The following is a 26,036-nucleotide window of genomic DNA, read 5'->3' as shown; positions in this document are numbered from 1 at the left end:
CGGTCGGTAAATTCGCCGTATTAATTTGAATTGTTAACGCGTGGAGTGATTCACGGAGTGAAACCGGTGCCCGCGACGGTTAATCTCGCGACGCGCAATCCCCGACGCGGATTTGGGTCAAAGATTCGCGCGGTTGGCTCTCTTTCTCTCTCTTTCTTTCGTCGTTTCGCGAAACGTCGCTCTCCATTTTTCTTTTTCTGTTTTTTTTTTTTTTCGCGAGCCGGATTCTCCCTGCTCGTCGCGCAGGTGGGGACGCGGTTTCGCCGTGGAACGTCTTTCGAAAAAAAATAAAAAAGAAAGAGAAGGGACGGGAGAGAGAGAGAGAGGAGCCTCGAAAGACTGTAGGAGCAGCTCAAAGAGAATACTCGGGAGCGTCAATTATTTCGAGAGAGAAAAAGTCACGCGTTCACGGCGCATCGAACGTCGGCCCAGATTTTTCCGCTGCAGCCTGACACTTTTTAATGACCATACGTAGACTCTTGTTGGCGTACAAAAGCTCGGAGAACGGCCTCGGTCCTTTCCAGGAGCCGGAAGGAACGGTAGAAAGTGGATAATGGGGAAAAGGGCTCTGGAGAGCGATGAAGAAGGGCTGGGAGGTAGACGGGACCGGGGATGGCCCGGTGTGCGTGCGATGTGTGTACACGCGCGAGCACCCGGCTACTTTCTCGGTGTGTGTGAACCTCGTAAAAAAAGAAAAAAGAAAAGAGAAAAAAGAAACGACGAATACCCGAGATCATTTCGAGCGCGCGGCCCGTGTCCACTGAGAATAATAAATTCTTCTATCGAGGAACTCTGTGCGCTCCTCGGAGCTACGAAAAAAAAGGGAAAGAAAGGAAAAAGAATAACCTTGTGCGATCCTCCTTTTATGAAAAATAAGAATCCGAATTATCGTCGCTCGACCCTTTCCCGAGCCCCCCATTCGGAGCTTCTATTAATTCTATCGACGCGAAGACTGTTCGAAGACATTGTCTGTGTTTACAGTCGCGAACCACTTGTTGATGTGGGTCCTGAGGATAGTTTCTCGGTACAGGGTCCGTCGAGGGCTTCTTAACGCGTAGGAGATTCAAAATTGATGCTGGTGTGTTGAAAGAGCGGAAAGAATGAGTCGGTGGATGTATTTCGATAATAGTTCCACTGATCAGTTAGGGCTTCTTAACGCGTAGGAGATCGAGAATCGATACTCGTGAATTGGAACGAAAGAATGAGTTCGTAGATGTAATTCGATGTTAGTTTTACGGTACAGGATCTGTGGAGGGCTTCTTAACGCGTACAAGATTCAAAATTGATGCTCGTGTATTGAAAGAGCGGAAAGAATGAGTCGGTGGATATATTTCGATAATAGTTTCACAGATGAGGGCTTCTTAACGCGTAGGAGATTCAAGGTCGACGTAGTTCGATAAGTAAAAAGTTTAAAAAATGTATTTTACATACTCGGGGATCGTCGATGTTTTTCTATAAATTCAATTTGGAATCTTTGTACAGATATTTTTCCAGTATGTAGATTTTTTTTGGGGAAAAATATGAGCACGCGCGTAAAAGGTTCCAAAATCTAACCAGTACCGTGTCCACTGTTCGAGCAACGATGTTCTACGTATGAAAAATGTCCGGTATTATCGCGGCTCCCCATTTTTCATATCGGAGGATTCTATCGCTGCTCCGTTCAGCCGTACCATGATTCGACATTGTTGTACAATCGTTACTCAACCCTCGAGGATAGCTCACGCGACACGGTCGCGTGGTTTAATTTATTCTCCATCTTTCACGCAACCGAAGGATTAACCGGGCTTCCAGTCGTTAGCATTTCACACGGTGGCTCGCGTGGACGCTTTTATCGTACGTTTTCGTCACTCCTGGGAGTCGAACGGTTAAATAATTCGAAGAGTATGAAACATCGAGGACCTACAAGTATCGAGAAAATGTACCCGATCAAGACCAACGAGAAGAGTATTTAATTTTCATCTTCGGTTAAAATTCGAAAGAAATATTCGTTCTCTTACCGAAAAGGATCGATCTTTCGTTCGAATCGACGTTACGATTAATAATTATCAATTGTAACAAACGTTCGAGAGTTCACAACCCTCGACGACCCCTCGTATATTTCGAAGCTCCAGTTTCACCTCTCCGTAGAGTATAATTATAACTTCGAACCGACAATATAGCCGCGGAAGGAATCCTTTCGATAGCCAACGAACTCGTACCGGTTTTAATATTCATCGACGCCTCGTTATGCAGGATTTTCGTAGCTCCGGGACCAATTTGTGTTACAAAGGGTCAAAGAGTCGCATCGAAGTGAACATTTCGTCGTACCGATGCGATACAGGCTCGTATCGTGTAAATAGAACGACTCCTTGTATTGACTCTCCGCGCAAACAGGATGTCGTGCTCGTCGTCGCGGCGAAATAGAAACTCGGGAATTTCTTCTCGACGTAGGCTACGTATTGCCGTCTGACTGGAATAAAAATCGATTCGAGTCTTTCTCACGGACGTCCGGATACGTTGTCCGACGTCTGGATCCGTTCGATCGATCCTTCGAAGGGGCTGGATAGAGATACAGCCGGAACGACGATCGAGAATACGTCCAGCGAGATTTCACGAACGGATAGAACGATGGCGTCTTGCGGACGACGTTCGGTAAAAATGGATCGGTGGATCCGTGGACGGAAGCTTCGAAAGAACCGAGGAAACCTTCGAAGCGAGAGATCGATAACTGCTACGGGTCTTGTTGCTTCTTGTCTTCGCGGTACGGGTGAATCGGAACACCGAAGAAACCAACGAGTTCTCCGTGTTTGGTGATTTCGCCTCGAGAATCTTCGATTCTTTTTCTCGCAAACGGTGGAAACATCGCCGCGGAGAACGAAACAGGAAAATTGAGAAATATCTGGAACGCGGAGGAGCCTTCCCGGAGCCTTTTATCGTACGGATATATCGTTTAATCGAACTGCGCCGAACGGGAAAATTTCGACGAAGATTGTACCGGGGAGAGTTTAACGGAGAACGATAAGCTCGGCGATGAAATTGTCGGGAATCTATAGGGAGGATATGTTTCTTTTACTCGGCGAATGGAAACTGAAATTTACAGAAACGAACGGAAGAACGTTGAATATTCTCGCAGCTTGATTCCTTTTTATCCAGCTTGCACATTTTAGCGATAATACGGTCAATTGGGTCTCTTTTGGGCGTGGTTCAGATCTCCGCGATACTTTTTGGAAAAATTCGTAACATCGAGCTCTCGAATCGAAGACGAGATGGAAGTCGACGAGAGGGTACTCGATCTTCTTCGGGATCTCGTAGACCAGATCTGGATCTTCGATCTCGAGTACCGTGTTCGAAAGTTTCAAGGGACCCCGTGTCTTGTGCAGAGTACTCTTCCGTTTGGATTTGTTTCTTCCACGTAGAAAATAATTCGCGGCCGAAAAGCTCGATACGCGCCTATCGGGGGAACTTTCAGTCGGCCTCGGTCGAAGATGTTCATTCGCGAGGTCTCGATGGGGCCCTCGAGTGACAGCTTCGACCAGCAATCTGTCCGCTTTCACCGTCGACAAATCTTCAAGCTGTCCGTTCACGGAGAACCGCGGACCTCGTTTTATTGACAGGGAATACTTCTTGTTCGTCAACAGACAAGCCCAAGAGGAAAAACTCAACGGCCCGTTTCCGCCTCGACAACAGCACTTCGTCATTCCACCTGTCCACTCGACGGTCTTCGCGATGCACCTGCATCTTTTCGGTTGAGAGCCTCCACCCCCCATACCTTCTGTTCGAGGGTGTCGAATGTTTCCGGTACAATCATTTCGTTTTTTTTTTTTTTGTAAAAATGAAATACGATTTTATCGAGAGAAGAAGATCAAGACAATTATTGGGTTGTTCGGAAAGTCGTTTCGTTTTTTTTTTGGTCAGAATGGAACACGATTTTTTTTAGAGTGTATAAATGTATATGCACTATAAAAAAATAGTGTTTCATTTTCACCAAAAAAAACGAAATGACTTTCCGTACAACCCAATAATTTTCTTGACAAATGTTTATACACTCTAAAAAAAATCGTGTTCATTTTCACAAAAAAAAAAAAATGAAACGAATTTCCAATCCCTTTTGGTCCGTTTCCACGAAGATTCGTGAAAAACGCTAACGCACGCTTCTCTTTTTCTTTTTTTTTTTAAAGTAGGGTCACGTGTCGCGGTATGCCGCGCAAAGATCCCGGAAAGATTCAATTTTCATTCTCCGTATTAATTTCCCGTTTCCAGTCGCTCTAAACAGAACGTTTCAGCGCACGCTAATTGACAATAAAGAGGAAGCCCGTTAACAAGGCGCGTGTCTGCGTATCATAATTCGTTCTCTCTCGAGCGTGGAATCGGGCTAAGTGTAAACTCGATTGTAAATTGGGATCACCGTGGGGATGCAATTAAAATCCTCTACCCCCTTTGACGCGCTCGGGACTCCGCGTTCCATGGACTGCTGGGATTAATGATTGAATACGCCCCGGCGGAGAGAGTTAGGCGCGGGTTAAACGAATAATTAAAACACGCGTTTCGAATTTCAATCGTGCGCTGCGACATTTCGAGATTTCCCGTGGAAATTCCGCGTTCTGAAATTCACGTTTCGTTGGTTCGTACGCTCGCGGTTTGCCCGATCGATTGGAAATTTCCTTCGAAAGGACGAACGCAAGAAGAAGAAGAAGAAAAAGAAAAACAACAACAAAGAATTACGCGTCGAGAATTTTTCAAATTTAAGAAGAAACCTCCTCCTTTTTTTTCTAGAGGAAAGAAAGAAAGAATTCTATTGTATTTTTTTTTTTCTTTCCAAGAACAACGCGACCGAACGTGGAAATCCCTCCCCATCTTGGAAACACAAGTAAATTGACAATTAAGTGAAAAGCGAGGGAACACGTACCGGAGCGAGGCAATTAAGGTTAACCGCGTTCCCGGTGACACGCGAGTACGCACAGTTTTTCCCCGTTTAATTTTCCTTTATCCGGCTCCAATCTGCATTTCCCTTCTCTCTTCCGGGATTTGCATATCACTCGCGCTCACCAGGCTTCTTTGCCGATGTTCCTCCACGATAAGGACCCACCGGGTGGTCGCGTAGCGAAAATGTGCTCGTCTTGGTAATCGAGAGACCAGTATCACCGTTTCGATGAAAAATTTCAAGCCCGGTGCATTCACGAACCTCGGTTGGAAACCTCAGGAATTTTTTCCAATCGTTACGAACCACTCGGTGTTTAATTTTCGTAAACGTTCGATCGTTCGCGAACCAAGCGTGGCTGATCTTCGATTTTGATTTCAGTGACTCGTTTTCTATTCGAACGATCATGAACGATCAAACTTTTAAGAGCTCGTTTCGTTTTAATCGCGAGAGGAAGGCACAGAAAGATTCTTCTTCGGTTCTTCATACCGGTCTGTCGTCCACATTCGTATTCTACTTCGGGAACGTAGCGCAGAGTTTAAATACACTTGGGTGAAATATTCAACGCGTACTATTAACGCGATGCAATTGCATAGAGGCATATGGTTGCATCGAACCGCGTGTTTCAACGAGCCTGCGAGACGAGTGAGTAATTAAATCGCTGTCAATGCGCTTATAATTCGTTTCTTTAAATGTTCAGTATCCTTCCTACAACTCCTAATTCCTTACTGTTCAATATAACAGTTGAAAGTTACCGAAAAGATTCCCTATGTTGGAACAATTATTCAAAGTTTCCTAGGCGTGTTCGTAGCTTCTTCGATACGAAAGATACTTTATTAATCATGGTCGATCGTTGAAACTCGATATTATTCTCGGTCGAGTTATATATTTCATTATTCTCGGTAAGTCGGTTATACACATTGTTATTCTTGGTCACTCGGTTATATATTTTATTATTCTCGGTCGATCATGGGACCGGAGCTCGTCATTCGTGAACTATGCGCAATATCATCTACGCTCGCGTTAATTCGGGGCTAAGAGTCTCGTTCTTTTCGTTCGACGTTCTCGAATTGTTCTCAGTGGTTCTCTGGTGGACGGATCGCTGGAATCGGCGACATCAGCTCGCCGATGGTTATTTTTCGATCAATTCCATCGTCGTTTCGCGGCCGATGTTTTCACACCGGTAGTCGGATAGCAGTTCGCGGCCGAACAATCGTTTTTGGCGCCGAGGTACGTTTCGAAACGACACGCTGACCCCCTGGCCATCGGCCAGCGGCTTTTTCCTCGTGCCAACGCGAGACAAGTCCCACGAATAATGCGTAACCGGGGCTTCACGCGTCGAACACGCCGCAACCGTGACGATTCCACTCGGTGGTACACGAGAAAACGAATACCGGAAGATCGCAAGCCCGACTCTTCGCGAAAGATTCTAAATTCTAAGAAGAAACTCGGTTATTCTACGCGATAAAATCGTGTGGAAATTTCTTTTACACGTTTTCTGCTCGTTCGTTCTCCGTTCTTCGAGACTCGAGATTCCAAGAAGGATCTCTCGAGATTGTACACGGTGAGTCTTTTTGTGATAAAATTCTTCTTTCGTCTATTGTGTTATCGATCATTTTAGCGTAGGTTTAGGAGAACGTAGCTGTAAGGGAATCTCAAGGGAAGTCTCAAGGATCGTGTTTGGAAGAGAGTATTAAAAGAAGAAGTGAGTTTAACTTTCTCGAGAGTCGTGAAGCGTTGCAGAGTGTTGCATCGTAGTCGCTTTATGCACTGTTACCCGGCTACTGTCCTAGTGTCGATTATTCATAATTTAATAAATCGTTCCACCGTATTCTGTATTCGTTTATACACGGTCCTGTCCCGACACGCGAGTAAGTAAAATATTAATAATTCCAAGGATTTTGAAACGAGCCCATCCGTATATTTTACCTTTGTGTGCCCTGTTTTCCAGCTCCTGGTTTTGTCGCGATGCAATAAAGACGTTAAATACGCAGAAGAAAAAAGAAAAAGAGGAATAAATAATTCCAAGGATTTTGAAGCAAATCTAGCCCATATTCCCGATCCCCTGTGTCCATTACTTTAATTTCTTCTTTCTTCTCGAGTTCCTCGCTTCGTAACGGTGCAATAAAGATTTTAAATACACAAAACAAAAAAAAAAAACAAAAAAACAAAAAATACAAATGAATAATTCCAAGGATTTCCAAGCAAACCTGTTTCCCCCGATTCATTTTCCCGATCTCCTGTGCGTATTTATTTTTTATTTCTCCCCTCGAGTTTCGCGTTGTGAAAAATAAAGACAACGACGTTGAAGATTTCAAGATTCACGGACCGGGAAATAAAATGGCGGAGTACGAAACGAAAGCTAGAAAAAAAAAAATTGTGTTCACCGAATAACAGGGGTTCGCGAGTTGCTCTTGTTCACGGGTCGTTGGGTTACCTTCGATTGTCACTTTTATCGATGAAACGAACACGTTCATTTTCTAGGTCGATCGATTTCTCCGCGTCCCTTTTGATACCGCGACGGTTCAACACCAACGAAACGTGAAACCTTTCGTTGAACGCAAATCACCGTTCAAAGAAACACTCGTCGCAACTGGTAGCAATTTTACGCTGATTCCATCCCGAAACGCGGGACAACGACCAACCGGTTGAAATCGACACAATTTCGAAAACGAAGAGCACAATGATCGGTGAGAGCGCCCAGAGAACGAACCAGAAGAAAAAATGGCGGAAACGATACAAATCGCGGCCAATAGACGGCATTGAAATCACCCGCTAGCTGCTACGACACGCGCGCACTCGGTGACTCGTAATTCCCGTTAATTAGTTAAACGATATCAATCGGTGATCGTTTATTACGGCTCGACGCGATCGTTTCTGCGCGGTTTATTTGATTACTTTAACACCGGAACCTACCAACCAGCGCACGTGTTACTAATATTCGTACGTGTTAAAATTATGCGTACAGGACGGTGTACGTACCTTCGAAATTATTCGATTGTTCGGAAAGTGATTTCGTTTTCCAAGATGGAGAATATGGAATTTAATAAAATGCTTATACGCTCTAAAAAAATCGTGTTTCATTTTCACCAAAAAAAAAAAAGAAAACGATATGACTTTCCAAACAATCTAATAGACAAGGAAAGGGCAAATTGATTCACGAGTAGCGTTAGTTGTTCATTTTAAAATTGTCGACGAATATCGTAAGGAAAAACACAGTTGATAACGGAGTAATTTTAAACAAAAGTTTCAAACAAGTCAAATTGAGCCCAATTGGTGTTAAATAGTTGACCACCTCGTCACGAATTACGCGCAAAGTTCAAAGTTTTCGTTCGTTGCTCCGTGCGCGACTTTTATTATCAGTTATTAGTTTATTCAACGAATTGGCGCCCTTTGGTCGCCTTTTAATCGCCGTTGCGCGATAGACGGGAAAGTCGATCGATTAATTCGCCGCCGGCTACCGTGGGCAGTTTTTCAACCCGTGTACAACGATTAATAAACAATATGGCAGCTACGGGGAGAGAAGTTTCGCCCGAGAACCTATATTAATTAAATACTCGATTTTGACGAGGGTTGTTATATTTTCAAATTAATTAACGCGCTTCGCGCACAAGGAACAAAAATTACCAACTGATTCTTGTCAAGGTTTTCGAAGGAGAACAATGTCGATGGTAATATTGTCGTTATAAATTATTTATTAGAACACGATCGAGCAACGTTGCGAAAATTTGGTTGTTTGGAACGCTCGTCGGTTTGATTTTCACATCGACGAACCAGGTTTGTATTTTTAACTAAATTGAAGTGCCTTCGTGTACCGAGGAAGAATTGGAATTGAAAAATCGAAGCGACAAAGTGTACCGATAATATTTAACAATATCGATGCAACGATTCACTTAACCTTCTCGCAAGATGACTCCTCACTGTTTCGTGCATTGTTGTATCATGGAATTGAAAAATCGAAGCGACAAAGTGTCCCGATAGTATTTAACAATATCGATGCAACGATTTACTCAACCTTCTCGCAAGATGACTCCTCACCGTATTAAGCATCGTTGTATTTTTATTCCGCGACACGATCTCGAGTTACCTACAATTTTAACCGACCATCCCTCTCGCGAATCAAAGAAACGAATTCGCCGGAGGACCGACTCTGGAAGATGTTTACTCGGAAAATTCGTCTCGTTGGAGGTTAGAGAAAGAAAAGCGAAACGGTAAGCAAGTATCCCGGGCAATCCCTGTGCCTATTCATTTTAATCCACCATCTCGGTAAACGTTTCGTTTCTCTCGTCTCTTCGGTCCCGTGACAAAAAGGAGCGGTTCGTTCGGTCGCGTCGCGACGCAACTCGCGACCGTTTCGTTCTTGACTTATTTATTCGGGTCGAAAGCTCGCAAATGAGCTTTCTGGAGTGTCTCCGCGATGTCTGATTCGCGCGGGCGGGCGGACGGGCGGGAGCGCGCTGCTATCGAAAGAAAGTCAAGAGGGTTGCGGAACTCGATCCTCGTTAATACAACGAGAACCCGGTGGAGAAAAAGGGGGACGAGTACGTGGAAGAGGAGGAGACCGTACAGGGTGTAAAGAAAGTAACCCTGGATAGCTGGAGTGCAGCTATCGAAACAGATACAGATATTTATGGAGAGGAAAGGGAACCCGTTCTCGGTTTTTATTTGTCCGGGCACGTTCCGATCGACGAGAGACCAGAGAGAGTTGCGAAACGAACCGTGTATCGTTCGTAGTTTTCTCGCGAAAGATTGTTAAAGTTTCGATCAATTAGATCGCACGAGATACTCGGGGCGACACGGTTCCCCGCTCTGTTCGTCGTTAGCAGAGATACTGCCTCCGATCACGTACACGTGCACTTCAGAGTTGAGAAGAATCTGGATCTCGTAATACAAGTAGAAATCGAAACCTCGAACGAGTCTTTTTCAAAATTATTATTTTCCTACCATTATTTTATCGGAATATTCGAGAGTATTTTTTCCACTTCCTCGTAGTAGCTTTGGAAGAGTCTGGGATATTCTTAATTAATCGGAATATCGGTAAATTTTAGCGCGAAGACGATTCGTTTAGAACTTTCTCGTTTCGTTTAGAGTTGTTTCAAAAGATAATTTCTCCACTATTATTGTATCGGAATATTCAAGAGTATTTTTCACAGCTTCTCGCAGTAGCTTTCCAAAGTGTTTGGGACGTTCTCTCCAATTAATCGGAATATCGGTAAATTTTAACGGGAAGACGATTCGTTTGGAAGTTTCTCGTTTGGTCGTCGGGCGTTAAATGGAAACTTGACCTCGAATTTCGAGATCGATCCGTGAAAGCCGCGCGAAATATATTTTTCCTTTTAGACGCCGCGGGGAATACGTCGCCACGTGCAATTAACGACGCTCGAAACGCGCGTCTTGATTATTATGCGCGTCGTTCTCTGTGTGACGGGGTCGTTTCGTTCGCTGGCACCGGGCCGCTTTGTTCGCGAATCGACGCCGGGATAACGAGATCCGCGGTACGGGTTCGGAGAAATTGGACCGAGCGCGGCTCGCAAGATTGTACCGATAAAAGGCTCGATCTACGGTTTTTAAGCTTCTGGGAAATGGGATTCCATTGGACCGGGGCTCGCGTAATGGGATGTGCGAACGCAGTGTTCGAAAAGCAATCGTGCAAATGGGAGAAGAGAATTCCCTACCTCCACTTCTTTCGACTCGCGCTCGAAAATCGAGTTTTTAAGGGTGTTACGAAGCGCCCGGGGGCTCCGTCTCTAACCTTACGGGACCAGACGGTGCAACGGTGCAACGGTGCAACGGTGCAACGGTGCATCAACCAACGGACTCTTTATCGAGGCTTTAAAAAGTGTTTTACAATCCCGGACGATAATTGAATATTTCTACCCTGAAAACGACCCCCTCTCTTTATTTTACGTCACGTTTATCTCCGAGCTAAGGAATCGTTTAAATAAAACGCGAGGTCTTACGTTTTCAAACGCCCGCTTTTCTTCGAGCCCGCTAATTCTCAAATGTACGACGTCCACTCGAGTAGAATTTAAATATAAATTACTCGGTAACGTGCAATGCACACTGGTAAATAATTCACGCGGGTAAATTACTACTCGATCGCGTTAACGAGACGGAGATATTCAAATATTGTAAATATTCATACCCGCGGTTATTTTCCATTACTCTTAACGTCCCGTGACTCGAGAAATATAAATTGCCGGGTACGGGGTTCCGAGACAAATTGTCGGTCTACTCGAGATGCGAAATGTCGCATAATTGGATAAAGAAAGAAAAAAAAAAAAAACATTCTCCTTTCGCGTTCGAGTTACGAATACTCTGGAAATTTTCCCGGGTGCGTCGTTTTCCAGGGATCGATGTATCCAATCCGTTTCCCCGATAAGAAATCTCGGCACGGGGAACGTGCTCTTCCGTGTGCAGCGAGCGAATAGACAGACGCCACCATTCAAATACAAATTCCATCCGGTTCCGGGATCGCGGAGAGTCCTTGGTCGATATCTCGGTGGCTCCGCGTGGCGCGGTCGAGGCTTGTCCGCGGCGGAAAAACCGTATCGATCCTGGAAAATTGTCCGATACTGGGTCAAGCCGCGTGTATTTACGAGGCTCGCGTAAACCCGCGCCGCGTTACGTTTACGATTTTAACGCGGTCATCGTTCAATCTCGAACCGACGTCCCGTGGGATGCTCGCGTTCGGTTCTCGTCCGGCACTTTTTAAACTTCTTTCGAAAACCACTTCGGAGCCCGGTGAAACCTATACCAATTTAGAGAAAAATCTACGGACGAAATGCTCACTTCGGGGAATCGACCAAATGGTCACCGGTTGCTTCGGTGCGCGAAGCGTAGAGGCAATTCGGGCGCTGATATTCGAGCAGAACCCTGATTTTTACTTCGAAGGATACTTTACGTTCTTGTGACACTATAATATACCTTAGCGTTTACGACGAAGGTACACCGACAGATGGTAATTATGTCACCTCACGTTTAGAGAAACACGTGTGGAAACATTTTGGGGAATGGACAAGTGTTTCGGTCACTGCTTACATCTGTGTAAGAAGTGTAGTGATAATTTAGGCGCTTATATCGGAGCAGAACTCTGAGTTTTACTCCAAAGGGTACTCTATGTTCGATTGGAGCCTACTACGAAGGTACAGCAGACGGTAATTATGTTACCACACGTTTAGAGAAACATATACGCAATGAAATGACCAGATTGGGGAATGGACAAGTGTTTCGGTCACTGATTACACCGGTGTGCACAGTGTAGCGATAATGTAGGCGCTTCCATCCGAGTAGAGTTTCGACCCCTACTCTCGAGAATACTCCACAATTTTTATTCGGTATCGAACACCACGGTAAACCGGATTATAATTATAAGTTCACCTTGAAGGAACACGGTGACTGGAGACTTAACTCGCACGTGAGTGTGTCACCGTAACGAGACTCAACCTTCCGGAGTGTATTAAAAAATATTTATAAACAAGGACGAACGCGAGGCGGAAAGAAGCTCAGCGCTTCCAGAACCTGGAGAAACGCGAAACGTTCGGTGAGAAGTGTACGAGAAGTACACGTAATAGCTACTTTGGAGAAGGAACGAAAGAACGATTCGGTTGCTTCGGTGTGCAGAGTGTAGCGGATACTCAGGCGCCGATTACGCGAGTAAACCTTTGATTTCTACTCCCGAGAATATTTCACGTTTATTCGGTATCGACCACCACGCTGAAACGGATTATAATTATATGTTACGTTACCTTGAATTCAGTCGGTTGGATGAAACGCGCACGCGAGTGCGTCGCCGCGATAGAGTTAAACTTTCTCGAGCGTATTGGAAATATTTACGCGCCGAACGTGCGGGAAGAAAAAATATTTCGCGACGAATCGAACGACGAAAAACGTACGCGAACACGGGTCAGGGAAATAGGTAGGGAACGGATTCGTGGACGCGCGACATCGGGCCGAGATGAAAATTCAACCCCGTGCGGGTTGATTCAACGTCGAGACAAGGGTTCGCGAGTAAATAAATAGACGAATAAATTCTCAGACGGAATGAATCATGAAAATTGCTCTGGCCGTCGCGTCGAGAGCGAAGCCAACCCACGGTCCGTTGGCTAATTACGGCCGCTTGTTGCGAATATTGTTTAACGAGGAAGCCCGTGCGCCGAATTTACTCCGCGTTATTACGCTCACGAACAAATTATTTCGTCGTTGGCCGTCGAGCGTTACGCCCGGATGATTCGTTGGCTTCTTCGACGATTCGGGGGATTTCGGGAAATTTTCGACCCGAGGGGGACGAAATCGTTTCGTTGAATGAAAAATTAATTCTCCTCTCTCTCTGTTGCGCACCCTCTCGTGGAATATTTAAACTTCGTACGAACTGTCTTCACGGTGGAGCGTTCGTGCTTTGTAAATTTATGCAAAAATACTTCTCCGTGACCTCCTTTCGCGTAATCAATTTGTGTGTTTCGTTTTTCTTTAGCCGACTGTAACGGTCGGTAACGGTGCGGGGGATAATAATTATTTATACACGGTTTTCCAGAATATACGGGTAAATCTCGGTTGGAAACGGTAGGCGGAACTCGGTAGTATTTATTTACAAACGGAACGCCGCGATTACGGTGGAACAATTCGATTTGAAAAATAATACACTACGCACGGGTAACAACGTCCACCGGCTACGCATTATTGTATTCTTTTTTTTTTTTTCGTTTTTCTTTCTTTCACCGGTAGAAGGTTAACGAAGCGAACGAACGCGTGCGTGTATATTATCAAACGGAACATTGTTGCGCGAAATTGGTCCCTTTCGCGGCGGAAGAAAGGGTAAAAATCAAATTTCCCCGCGAATGGAAGATCGTGGCCGCGCGCAAAGGTGGACGGGTGGAAAAATAAAAAAAAAATAAAAAAAGGAAGTAAAAAAAACCCCGCGGAGACTCTAATGGGAGGAAAACAAAGAGGATTACGTTATTTGTTCACGGTGTAAAAAAAATAGGCCACAATGGGAACACGTTCGCTGGTAGAATATTGCCGTTTTTCACGGTCGCGTGAAAACGGGGGGACAAGCGCGCGTATTACCGACGCGGCAATAGAAAATGAAAACAAAGCCCGTACAGGTATTATTCCGGGGGAAGAACGAAAACTCGAATCAAATTTTCCACGGAAATTTCCGCGTGTAGTGTACGCGGCGGTGTTTCATCGCGACGAGCGATTTTTTTTTTCTTTTTTTGAGGGGGAGGGGGAAATTCTAGGCGAAACGGTGTCCCGGTGAGCACCGTGGTATCGAAAATCGATCGTTGGTTCATTGTTTGCCCGGAAAAGTTTTAAAAGGTCGGAAAAGGTTGGACGGAGGGGGTCGTGGCGGGAGTTGGGTTTCGGTTTGAAAAAATCAGGACGCACGAGGGCGAACAATGGGCCGCGAGGTTCTTAAATTTTCACCGAAGGAAATCTCTCCTCTGCGGAGCTATCGCTTTTGTGCATTTTCAAAAATCTCGCGGAACATTTTCACCATTTCCCCCCTTCTCCTAAGGGAGGGTAAAAGTACTTACATTCTTGCTTAAATGTGAAGTATTCCGTGAGATGACGGCACTCGTGGTTACCTCTGAGGAGGAAGAGTGTGGTTGGATGGCACAGTTTCAGTGCCCACAGGTACAATACGCACTGCAACAGAAACATAACATTATATTTACATCTGGTAGGTATAAAACGCGCGTAAACCACCATCGAGCGAATCTCGCGTGGAAACGATTCGATTCCACGCGATCGAGGTCGATTGTTGTCCGTAGACAGTTGCACGCGAATGAAAGGAAAAAAAATAGTAGATCGTTGATTTTCGTAGAGAATCGCGAGCTTCGATTCCTTTATCGACGCATATCGATCCCTTTGCGACTACGTGCACGTAACTGTTCCTTAATTGCTAATAATCACCTCCCTTCGCGTCACGAGAAGTGAAATAGGTTCTTGGGAAAGTCATTTCATTTTTTTTTTTGTGAAAACGAAATACGATTTTTGTCAGAGTGTATAAATATTTTATCAAATTGTACATTCTCCATTTTGGAAAATGAAATGACTTTCCGAACAACCCAATGTATAAAAACGACACTCGCAATGGTGCTCTCCTCGCCAGGAACTTCGTATTACGAAGTACACGGGCGCGGAGAGTAAAATATATAAAAATGACGCTCGTAATGCGGCGTTCTCCTCGCCGAACTTTGTATTATAAAGTATATACGCGCGGCGAAGTAAAATATATAAAAATGACGCCTCGTAACGGTGTTACACCTCGCCGGAACTTTGTATTATAAAATATACGCGAGCAGGGTAAAATACGGAGAAACGACACTCGTAATAATATCCCTCTCCCATGGACTTGGCGTCCGCGCGATGTGTACACAAAGTGAAATATAGAAAAATGATGCAAACTCGGGTCGGAGATAATTCATTTCACGTGTCTAAATATAGGGGGGAGTCACTTTCCCGTGGCCGAGTGTTTCGATTTATGTGGAAAGCCCGAAGCCGTGCAGCCTGCGGCAACGCGCGGCGCGTAATAACATTTGCGAGACTCGGGTTTGAAATTTTTACGACTTTCGTAAACGCGGAACGCCGCGAGGACAACCGAACCGATCGCTCACCGCTTTTCCCTGGAAACCCGCTTTTTATAGATGTACGCCGAGGCGTGGCGATCCGTGCGCGAAACCGAACGCGTAAGTTACCGTTTCGTTGAAGTACTAACATCCACGTTATTTATCTCCGTGTCTCTCTCTCTCTCTCTCTCTCTCTCCCCCTTCCAGCACCGCTCCTCTCGATTCTTCCAGCGGCGAACGCGGCCGCGAGCGCTCCGTCTAATAATTTATAACATCTCGTGAATTAAATTCACCGCGCGCGGAACAGCCACGCTCGTGACTCGTATTACGATCTAAATGCGACGTGTCGTGCTCGTGATCCCGCTTAAAGCGACACATTTCGCTCTCTTTGGGATCCACGCGGACGGATTTAAAACTCCGAATACCACAACCGGGGCCCGCTTTAACTTTCCAAGCCGTACGTAGATCTAATTTTAAGCGCGGACACACGAGCCGGTTGTAAATTCCACCCGATATCGTCGTACGAAAAATATCATCGATCGCGCGAAACGATAAGACGATCGAAACTCGTTCGAGGCTCAAATTTTAACAGCCCGATCGAATACCTTTTCGGAGAAACCAGGCTCAATATTTTCAAATAGAAATATATTCGATGAAACGATTATTTTGAAACGCTTCTCTATTCGTAGATACTAATTGGAAAAGACTTCTATTTCGTTTTTAAAAAAATGTTCCCTCTTCTTTTCCGCTTTACAACTTCTCTCGTGGTAACTTAATATTTATATCGTTCGTCGACTATTTTATCGAGAGCCCTGCTCGATTATTATCCAACCAACCCCGATCGTTGTATCTCTCCCTATCGGTTCCCGAACATTAATAATTCGATTGTCGAGGGGTTCTCGTTGACGACTCGTCAACGTGTTTTCAAACTCGTACACTCGACTGGGTACCGAGCGATGAATCTTCGCGCTCGTCCAAGGAAATTAGTCAAAAGTGGACGCGAGGAGTTCGCTCGGTCCAGTGTTACGGAGCCACCGTGCAAAATTGGGCGCGAAATCCCTCGTCGGGTTGGTCTGTGTGACTTTCGACGCCAAAAACCGCGCGAGCGTCCCACGGCGTTGAAAAGAAGCATTATTCGCGTTATTTCGGGATCACGGTTAATTAATCGTCGCGGTCAGGCGGACGCGAGGCGACGGAATTAACTGGCGTGTACAACGAGGAACAAAAGCGCCTACGCGAAACCGTCGTTCGGGTTTCAACGCGATCGGTCGCCGCGCAATTAATCGCCACGGTCCTCGAAACGTACGTTTAACGCGCGAGAAGCGTCCGCAGCTCGAGTTTGACCCGCCAGCGATAAAGGTGAGCGTTTTGGCAGAGCAACGGCAGACATCTTCGTTCTGTCCGCATTCCCGGTCTCGTGATTAAGAAAACGCGATTCCGAGAAGACGCGCGCCGTGTCTATCTTTGTTGGACAGAATTCCTCGCTACGACGATCAAAGTCTCCCCCTTTATAACGTTCGACGAGCTAATATCATCTATCGAGCCCTTTGAGGTTCCACGTCGAGTGCGGTTCGACGTCCTGTTTGGAACGCAATACATCTAATTGTAATAATATTTCCCGTATGGCGGTGGTTGTACACACTTTGTGTACACTTTGCGCAAGTTGCTAAGTAATTTCAACTCGGTCGTGGGTTTAGAAAAAAGCAGGTGCCGGTTGCAAAACCTTCTTGGCACACGAATAGATCTCTCGTTGGTCGATATTATTTTCTCTCGAAATACAAAATTACAGAGTGTTTGTACGCGCGAAACTCGCGGGTAAGAATCGAAGAGATAATTCTTAACGTTAACTTTGATGCAAATTTTAGAAGTCGATGTCTATAAATATTTCGCGAAGTATACCGAGCGGATCAACGGCTGGTACGAAACTACGAGTAGAGCATGGACCGTAAAGGCTTAAGTATTTTACTCTGTTGTTCGATTCTTAGTAAGGTAACTTAATTGTAAATGTACACAGTGTATATATATATAGATTGTCGTCTCGCTCGAAGTCGAGCGAAAAAAGCGCAAGCACGGTGTACGCGTTGCGGCAGTAAACAATCGTGAAAACTTGGCCGCGCTCGTGAAATCGATATCGAACGCGGGGAGGGGAGCCCCATCTTTTATTCATTGCGTATACATTAACGGTTTGTTTCGAATACGGGTATCACGGGTATTAAATGCGCGGTGTACGCGCGCGTATCCCCAGCGAACAATCAGCAGTATAGGTGGCTACGAATGCGATATACATACGTGTGAGAGCACGTGTCGTTTGGCTATTGTTCCCCGTCACAGACCCGATAATGAGGCTTGTGTGAAAACGCATTTTCGTTTTATTGTACGAGACGCCGGCGGATGATGCTCGAAATCACCGCAGTGAACTACTTGCCGCGGTGCGGTATATATCGTAATGCGACGTTTCGATGACTTTCACAGGGGCGTGGAACGATACAAGAGAATTCACGAAGTGTTTTCCCCCTTCCGCCATAAAAACCGGAGAGAAACTGGAGGAGGAAGAGGAGGAGGGAGAAATTCCGGTACAACAATTCTACAACACTACACTAAAGGTAAACGGAAGAACTCAATTTTACCACACGACGTGCACAACAACCACACAACACCCTGATGTCGTAATTCGATTTTTACCGCGACGACCAGTACAAGAAACTCGCTTCAATTGCTCGAAAAGTGTGGGGGGGGGGGGGGGGGGGGATCGCAGAGAAACTCAATTTTCCACGACACACTTTTCCAGTGTCGTAGAACTCAAATTTGCTTAGAAAGAACCCTTTATGGGGTTCTACTTATTCTCCGAGATTTCCAACAATGCGAAAAGTTTGCACACTTCTATTCAAGAGAGTCGTAAATAATAACATAGAAGAACCCTAAAAACTTCTACTATGATATACTTTTTTTGTGCGTAAAACTCTCAACATAGGTGTCCCAACACCCCAACACCATCATCAATCTCCCTCCCCCCCCCACACACACTCTTTTTCGATTTCTATTATATCACCTTAAGATTTTGAAAAGCCTGACCTCTTTTACAAGGAAAATGCGGTGTGGTTACATTATTGCTATAACTCCAGAAAAATGTCGATAATGCCGAAGGTACGGAGGAATGAAGAAGAGAAATTTTATTATATAAAAACTGCGGGGTAACCCATCTCAGTCCGCACCCCGACGCAACGCACTTGACTTACTTGATCGGGAATAGAATCATCGATTACCCTATGCAACGATTGTTCTACACTAGACAATACACACTTCTCCTTAATAAACCCATCCGATCGTTGATTCTTAATTACATATATCTATCGACAAAGAAATTTAACGTTTCTTCTCCCTGGTTTAATATAAAAATTCAACGTCCACGGTTCAACGAGATCTCGCGCTCCCTCGATTTAGATAATTTTCCATAGCAAGGATACCGGGAATCTTTTCAGCGATTGCACGCGAGATCCGTAAAGGATAATTAACGCCCCGTGGGCGGAACAACGGCAACGATAAACAACTCCCGGAATCGTTTAGCCCCGCGCGTGTCGTTTATTCGTTCGCGGTTGCAAAGAGGTGTGTATCGGCTAATTACTCGTCGCTCGATCGTCACGGGGCGTTGATTAATAGAAATTCGAGACCCGGTCGACGCGACACCCTCGCTTTTGTTCCCGTTTCGGGATTACGCTCGCGGTCGTGCTCTATTACGCGTTATCGTCGTTGGCGGTCTCGTCGCGCCTTCTGTGAAAACGCGTTCGTTCTCGTTTTATTGGCCGCTACGTTTTGCTCGCGAACGTGCACCTGCACCGAAGCGAAGCGGCCGTAAAACACGGAAATAAGAACACCATTAATGCGCGTACAACGTCGACCCGGTTACTTCGTCACGCCTCGCGCGGCCCGCGTAATTAGGCGTGGCACGTGGGGAGGAGGAGGGGGAGGAGAGGTTCAGAAAATCGAGGAAATATACGCGACGACGAGGATTTCTCCATCGGGGCGTGGTTTCCTATGGAAGAACCCGCTCGCGATTCCTTTTCGCGCGAACGCGCCCGCGAGGAACGTTCTCGAGTGTCTGGCTACCGATTCTGATGCACTTTGGGTGTTTCCAAAGAAGGAAAAACCAAGGTGCGCGCGTTTCTTCACCCGTCGGTGCGGATACCGACTCTTTTTAGTTCTCGGGAAGTCCATTTTCGAGCTACCGTGTTTGCAATTAATGCCAAGGCACGAGAGAGTTTCGTTCGCGAGTGAACAACGTTTATTTAATAAGCGACGAGCCGATGAGAAATAATTAGAAACGCAATGGAAGCGATAACGGTACTTGAAATCTTACAGGAATTCGTGTGTCTCTCCGTACCTAAGATTTCTTCGTATCTAAAAGTATTCGAATTTACACAGACCAAGTATTCCAATGTGCCGTACTCGAAACCGTGTACTCGAACGTGCCGTACACGAATCCTTAAGATATCCGAAATTCAAAATATTCCATACTCTTGAAAAGTCCCCCCCATACACGTTGATCCCAGTACTCCGTCTTCCCTCGAAGGAAATGTTTGTTTCCATTTTCTCGTAGGTCCGGTCTGATTCGAAAATTCTGTTGGTTTGCTACGGAATCGTCGTCGAAGCTTTGCGAGCGGGTACGATTTAAATCATCCTCGATGTATCTCGCCTCGTTCAACCGCGACTCGTAATTGGCCAGGTGATCCTATCTCAAACGAACTCGCAACAGGAGGCTTCCGAGCGGTTTCGACTAGGAGAAGCCACCGGGCTCGTAAGGTACGGGGATGTTGTTGGCGAGCCCGGTCCAATAAACAACCGTGGATTCCGCGTGGAAAACGGCTCGTCGGGCATAACGAACCTGTGCTAGACACGTTGTTCTCGGCCGCAACAAGAGGTCTAGGATCAGCGAGGAATTTCGGAGCAGCGGTACGGACGTTTCTCGGGTGCAAGAGGCATAATACCACTTAATGGCGCGCCTGATTCATTGGCTTGGCAAACGGTCGTGCGGCGTGTCACTCATCCGGACAACGTCGGCCGTGATCATCGTGGGCGGCGGTTAGTCATCGTGCCAGATTTTCGCGTCGCTGGCTGCAACGAGGCTTTCGTTTCGTTTTACTGGAAAATTCACCAACCACCACGGTCTGGTACGACTACACGGGAAACGTTTGTCGTTTCGCGTTCTTCGAAACGGGCGTGGCCAATTACCGCCACCCGAACGTTTAATCCCGGTTAAATCACCCGTGGAAAAGTTCCCGGTTAACCGAACGATCGATCTACAATTTTTTCACCCGTAATATCGATTCCATTTTGCATACGTGCCAAGCTGCGACATCGGAGAACAGTACAAGAACGAGAGAGAGAGAGAGAGAGAGAGAGAGAGATGTGAACGTTGGAAATTGAAATATTTGAAAAATATTGAAGAGGAGAAAAAGAGAGATCGTTAGGAGCTTTTTCCGCACCGTTGAAATCGTTGCGAAGCTTCTTGTCTTCGCGCGGTCGGTTTGATATTAATTCAAGAACTATTCGCGTTTACATAACGAGATACAAGTTGTACGTATTCCACTTACTGTGACGTTCTTGCGTAAACGGTCCAATCACCGTTGCGATCACCTCGCAATGTTTGCTCCATCAATTGGACCACAATGACGATGTTTCTGTATCTTTGAATCCCTTCGTTGACGAACGTTTGCAACTTTCGGGCACATTCGACGGCTCCTCGCGACAATTTCGTCTCGCTCGGATTCGGTGCACGAGAAACTTAGCTTGGAAACGCTCGCGTTTAGACGAGTTAAACGCGAGGCGAGATTTCTTTTTTTTTCAAACGCTTCCCGAAGTACAAACTACCATCCCGTCGAACACCTGACTTTTCCAGTAATTACTTCCATGGGGGGAAATTTCTTTCACGGACGCACCGTAATTAAATCCGATTCGATTAAAGTTGCGAGCGTTTCACCTCGAGGAGACACGTGGCAATTATCCGGCCGGTCGGAAGCGGATGTTCGAAATAAAAATATATATTTAAAATCGTAAGTCTTCTCGGCGACCGTGGAGCTTCGAAGTCGATTAATTCCACTTTGTTGATCCATTCGTCGTTTGCTCCGCGTTCCTGAGCTCCTTTCTGCGCCGTGGTCCTTCGAGTTGGCCCTTTGTGCAGCCAACGAAGCGTCGCTCCCTTCGGCGGTGTCGTCCTATAATTACGCGCGAACTTCTGCTCCGTGTCGCAACGAAATCATTCGCAACGGCCATTGTTTTCACGCTGCACGTCCCGTTCGTTATTTCGACGCGCAAGAACGCCAATAAATCCTGCTCGACGATGCTCGCTCGAACCCTCTTGGCTCGTTCCTGACTCGATCGAGCGAGTTCGCGATAACGGAGTCGATAATCGTCGCCCAACGGAGTTAAATCGGTGCGCGGTACTGGAGAACGCGTATCGAATGTACCGTCCGACGATTTACAAACGATCCCCGGAGGGCGTGGCTCGAGGGTGGGATGTATACGCGACGATTTAAAGAAGAATCCATCTCCTTCGCGAGGCTTCGTTTTCGAGAGGGTCGACCACGGAGCTCGCGACGTTACGTCTCGGTGGTTACACGAAAACTGAAGCCGGTTAAGGTGATAGGGACGAAAGGCACACGATCGACGCTGCTAAGTCGTGACATTGTTTACGAATACGAGTAGAGCTGTTCGGTGCGAAGAAGTCCGTTCGTAACCTCTCGAGTACACGTATACACGAGGGAAGAAAGTTTTATATTCTCGAAAATTAAATTTCCAAAGGGAGAACTATTTTTTTTTCAATATTTTTACACACAGAATCACCGTCTGCTGCTCAATCGTGCCTAGATTTTGGACATACTATTATATCTGTGTAATTTAATACCGATAGAAATGAGGTGGTCGCTACGAAAAAAATCGAATCCTTCTTTCGACTTACTTCTGCCCGTAGAATTATCCTTCGGGTTGTAACACGATTCGCGGTACACTGTATATATTTTTATCGCTTCGTCACGAGTCGTACGACCGATCGATAACGAAAGCCTCGAATTTAAAGAAACGACTCGCGGTGGAACAAACAGGACCGGAACGAGAGCAAGATAATGAAAAACGTGGCTCGTAATCGATCGCGGCCATAGTTCTTCCGCGGATATCTACGGGACACGTACCGAGAGACCGATTCCCATAAACCTCCGTCCCCGTTCCCATTCCCCCGTTTGCGTTTTCCCAATCTTCTTCACGGTGGGATCAGAAGAGCACGGTGGTAATCTCCCCTGAATCGTTGGCCGTAACCGAGAAGAAGATAAAATCGTTCCCCGGTGGTTTTCGATGATAATCGCATCATCGTTTCATCGAGATAATTCCGCGATCAAGTATCTCTAAAACCGAGCCGGAAACAATGTGTTTCGCCAAGGGTTCGGTTTCGCCCCGGGTGTCCCGGAAATAACGCTTCCGAGGACCCACACGCTTTCCTCGAGCGACGATAAACCGACTGACCCCATCCAATTTATTATATTTTCGCGTACCATAACCGTTTCGACGATTCGTTCGGTGGGTCTTGCTCACATTTCAACCGTTAGAGCGCGATTCGACACGGGGATTACACGAGTCGGGATCGTCGAATGTCTTCCAACGTTTCGAGATCTCTTTTCGTGGAGACACGTGACAATTGTCTCCGTAAAGAGTTGGGATGTTCTCCAGAGTCGTGCGAGAAGGTTTTTTATTCGGTCGTTGACGACGGTAACGATCGAGTCTTTAACGACACTTTCATCGATCATAGTCTCGTGGATATTATTATTTCCGTACAGAAGTACACTCCGCTAGAATTAAAATACTTTCACCGGTACGAAGTAAACGTATTTACGCGTTCACAGAAGATATTTGTATTTCATCCGTTTACTCGTGACTCGTTAGGAAATTTTACCTCGAATCACCGATCTGCCATTTACTATCGAAATTATTCACTTCGCGTGGAACGATTCGATATACCTAGACTGTAGATCTCGACTAATAACAATACGAATTCTTGATACTGAAGATCACACCGATCGGGAAAATTGTAACGTCCCTGGACATTTGTCTCGGAGAAAACACTAGACGGTGGTATCGGTATAGGTGTGATTTAAAACGTTTTCCAGGCCCGGGAGAAGGTTTCCACTGAGACTCGTTTTCTCTTTGCAGCGACTGAAAGATCTCGACCACATTGATTGGAAAAATTCCATCGCCTCCGAGCATCTGCTTTGGAGGAAACGCAAGACGATAGATTCAGGTGTCGTTTAAGACGTTTTTTAAACTCGAGAGAGAGAGAGGTTTCTACCTTGCACGAAGAAAATTTCCCTCCCAAAAAGTCTACGAGAAAATCGTACAAAGATTACCTCTCAAGAAAAATACAAAACTTTCCAAATCCTTGATTCTAGTAACCTTTAATTCTAAATTAAAAAAAGAATCAACGAACGAGAATATTCGAAGCTTCGTTACTCTCGACTTGGATCCACCCTTAAGATCGTCGCGATGTAAAATCTCGAGATTGTAAATGTAGGACGCGCGAAACTTTCCAACTTCCCTCCGAATACAAAGATGGTGGATGTTTCTTGCCAGTAAACGGTTCGAACGTGTAACAAAGTCCTGCGATCGGGGACAGGCTGTCGAGAAGTCGTTGTTACGCGATCGACGATGCGATTTTCCACTCGTCGAGTTCTTCGTCGCGCTCGAACGCTCGGAATCCGCAAGCGTGTTCCGTGAGCTACTTCAACGAATCGAACATCAAACGCGGCAGTTGGAAAACTTCGAGACGTTGAACTTTCCACGGGATATTCGCGGCTACAGCCACGGAAGACAAACGAGGAGCACATTAATTGGTAATTAACCGAGCGAATCGCTAATTAACGGGTCCGATAATTCGGAGAGCGAGCGCGCGAGAACCACGAGCGTTCGAATTTACGCTGACTCCGCGTCGATGCGAATTTGCGCGCGTTTTCGCGAATTCGTGGAGAGCTGAGGGATTCGCTCGACGTTGAATTTTGCTGGGAAGGTTCTCAGTGAATTGTAGAGCGAAGATTCTCGTGTGCTGAGCCACGGAGATGGTGATGTCTCGTCGCTCGTGGTTCAAGAAATCGTGATTCTCATCGAGAGGGACGTTTCGGTCAGCTTGGAGGGTATGCAGCGGAAATCGTGTTCCTTGGCGTTCCTAGTGTATACCCTCGATACCGTATCCGGTGTATTTAGGACTGGGGAGAATCTCACGAGACTTTTGACTTCTTGGGAGGAGTCGTTGGATAATTGTTCACGGTGAAAAAAGAAAAGACTAAGGACTAACCAGTGATCGATGATGGTGCTCGATTTCAAAGTCACTCGTCAAGTAGCATCGAGGAAATTTTCTTTTTTTTATATTTGTATTCGCGAGATAGAAACTATCCCTGAGGAGGAAATGACGTGCTCGGTCGAATGTTTCACGATAGGACGGAAACTATTGTTAAAATAGGGAACAGATACTCGTCGTTCGTCAAGTGGACGGGGCATTGAGAAAATTTTCTTTTTCTTTTTTGTTCTTCTTATATTCGTATTCACGAGACAGAAACCATCCCTAAGGTTGGAGCGAAGTATTTGCACGATCGAATGTTTTACGACGGAGTATCGAGACACGTTAGTACTCTTGTTTTATGTTTGCGTTCAAGGGATGGAAATATTTTCCTAAAGTAGGGAACGAACGTTCGGTTGTACGTTACAAGGACTGAAGTGGATATTTACGAGGAAACCAGTCTACTTGGCGTTTCGTTCGACGAAGTGGGTCGAAGAAGAAAATTACACGCGGTCGTGTTCCATTGATGCGCAGATTGGTGAATTTGTAACGCGTTTATCGCGACGCGAGAACGAAATTTCGAACTTACCTCGATACTGAAATAACCCCTGTCTACGTAATCGCCGAGGAAGAGATACTTTGTCGAGGAGGGTGGGCCGCCCACCTCGAACAACTTCATCAGGTCGTAGAACTGTCCGTGGATGTCGCCGCATACTGAAACACAAAGAAAACGCAACGCTGTAGATCGATTTTCTCGCGTAACATTGACTTTTCCTAACGTTCCACCCACTTTTCGATTAAGAAAAAAGAAGAGAGAAGAACGCAAAATCGAAAGTAACGGAACATTCCGAACTGCTAAGGAAAAAAATACATCGTAGAAATACGTTCGCGCGCGACATTGATTTTTTGAACATTTCCAACGGCAATACAACCTCGAATTGAAAGGAAGAAAAATTGTGAAACGAAAAGAAATCTCGTCCGCGGAGATACAAAATCGAAGAGAATTCGCGGAAAGTTCGCGTATCCGAATCACGAAGAAGAAGAAGAAAAAAAAAAAGGTATCGTGCACCCACGTTGTCGGGTGACATTGATTCCTGCGACGTTTCTAACGGCAATCCGCCCTTAAACCGAGAAGAAGAAAAGTATCTCGAAACGAGAGGAAAATCTCGGGCGCGAGTGTACGAGGAAAGAGAAAAAGAAGCACACACTCGCGCGTGGTGGGAGGGGCAAGATCAAAGGAAATTCGCGGAAAGCTCGC

At 45.8% G+C, this 26,036-nt stretch overlaps 1 protein-coding gene across 3 annotated transcripts in view; it reads right to left on the bottom strand.

The window, feature by feature from the left end:
• The window catches only part of LOC143150406 (uncharacterized), a 132,036-nt gene that overhangs the window by 50,385 nt on the left and 55,615 nt on the right, over positions 1-26,036 (bottom strand). For all 3 annotated transcript variants that reach the window (XM_076318656.1, XM_076318657.1, XM_076318658.1), the window contains exons 3-4: positions 25,368-25,492; positions 14,434-14,545 (exon numbers count right to left, since the gene is read on the bottom strand). In XM_076318656.1, the coding sequence (XP_076174771.1) occupies positions 14,434-14,545; positions 25,368-25,492 (237 nt within the window). The remainder of the gene's footprint in view (positions 1-14,433; positions 14,546-25,367; positions 25,493-26,036) is intronic.

Source organism: Ptiloglossa arizonensis, chromosome 8 (assembly GCF_051014685.1).
Source record: "Ptiloglossa arizonensis isolate GNS036 chromosome 8, iyPtiAriz1_principal, whole genome shotgun sequence".
NCBI lineage: Eukaryota > Metazoa > Arthropoda > Insecta > Hymenoptera > Colletidae > Ptiloglossa > Ptiloglossa arizonensis.
This window is presented reverse-complemented; position numbering and strand designations above follow the sequence as displayed.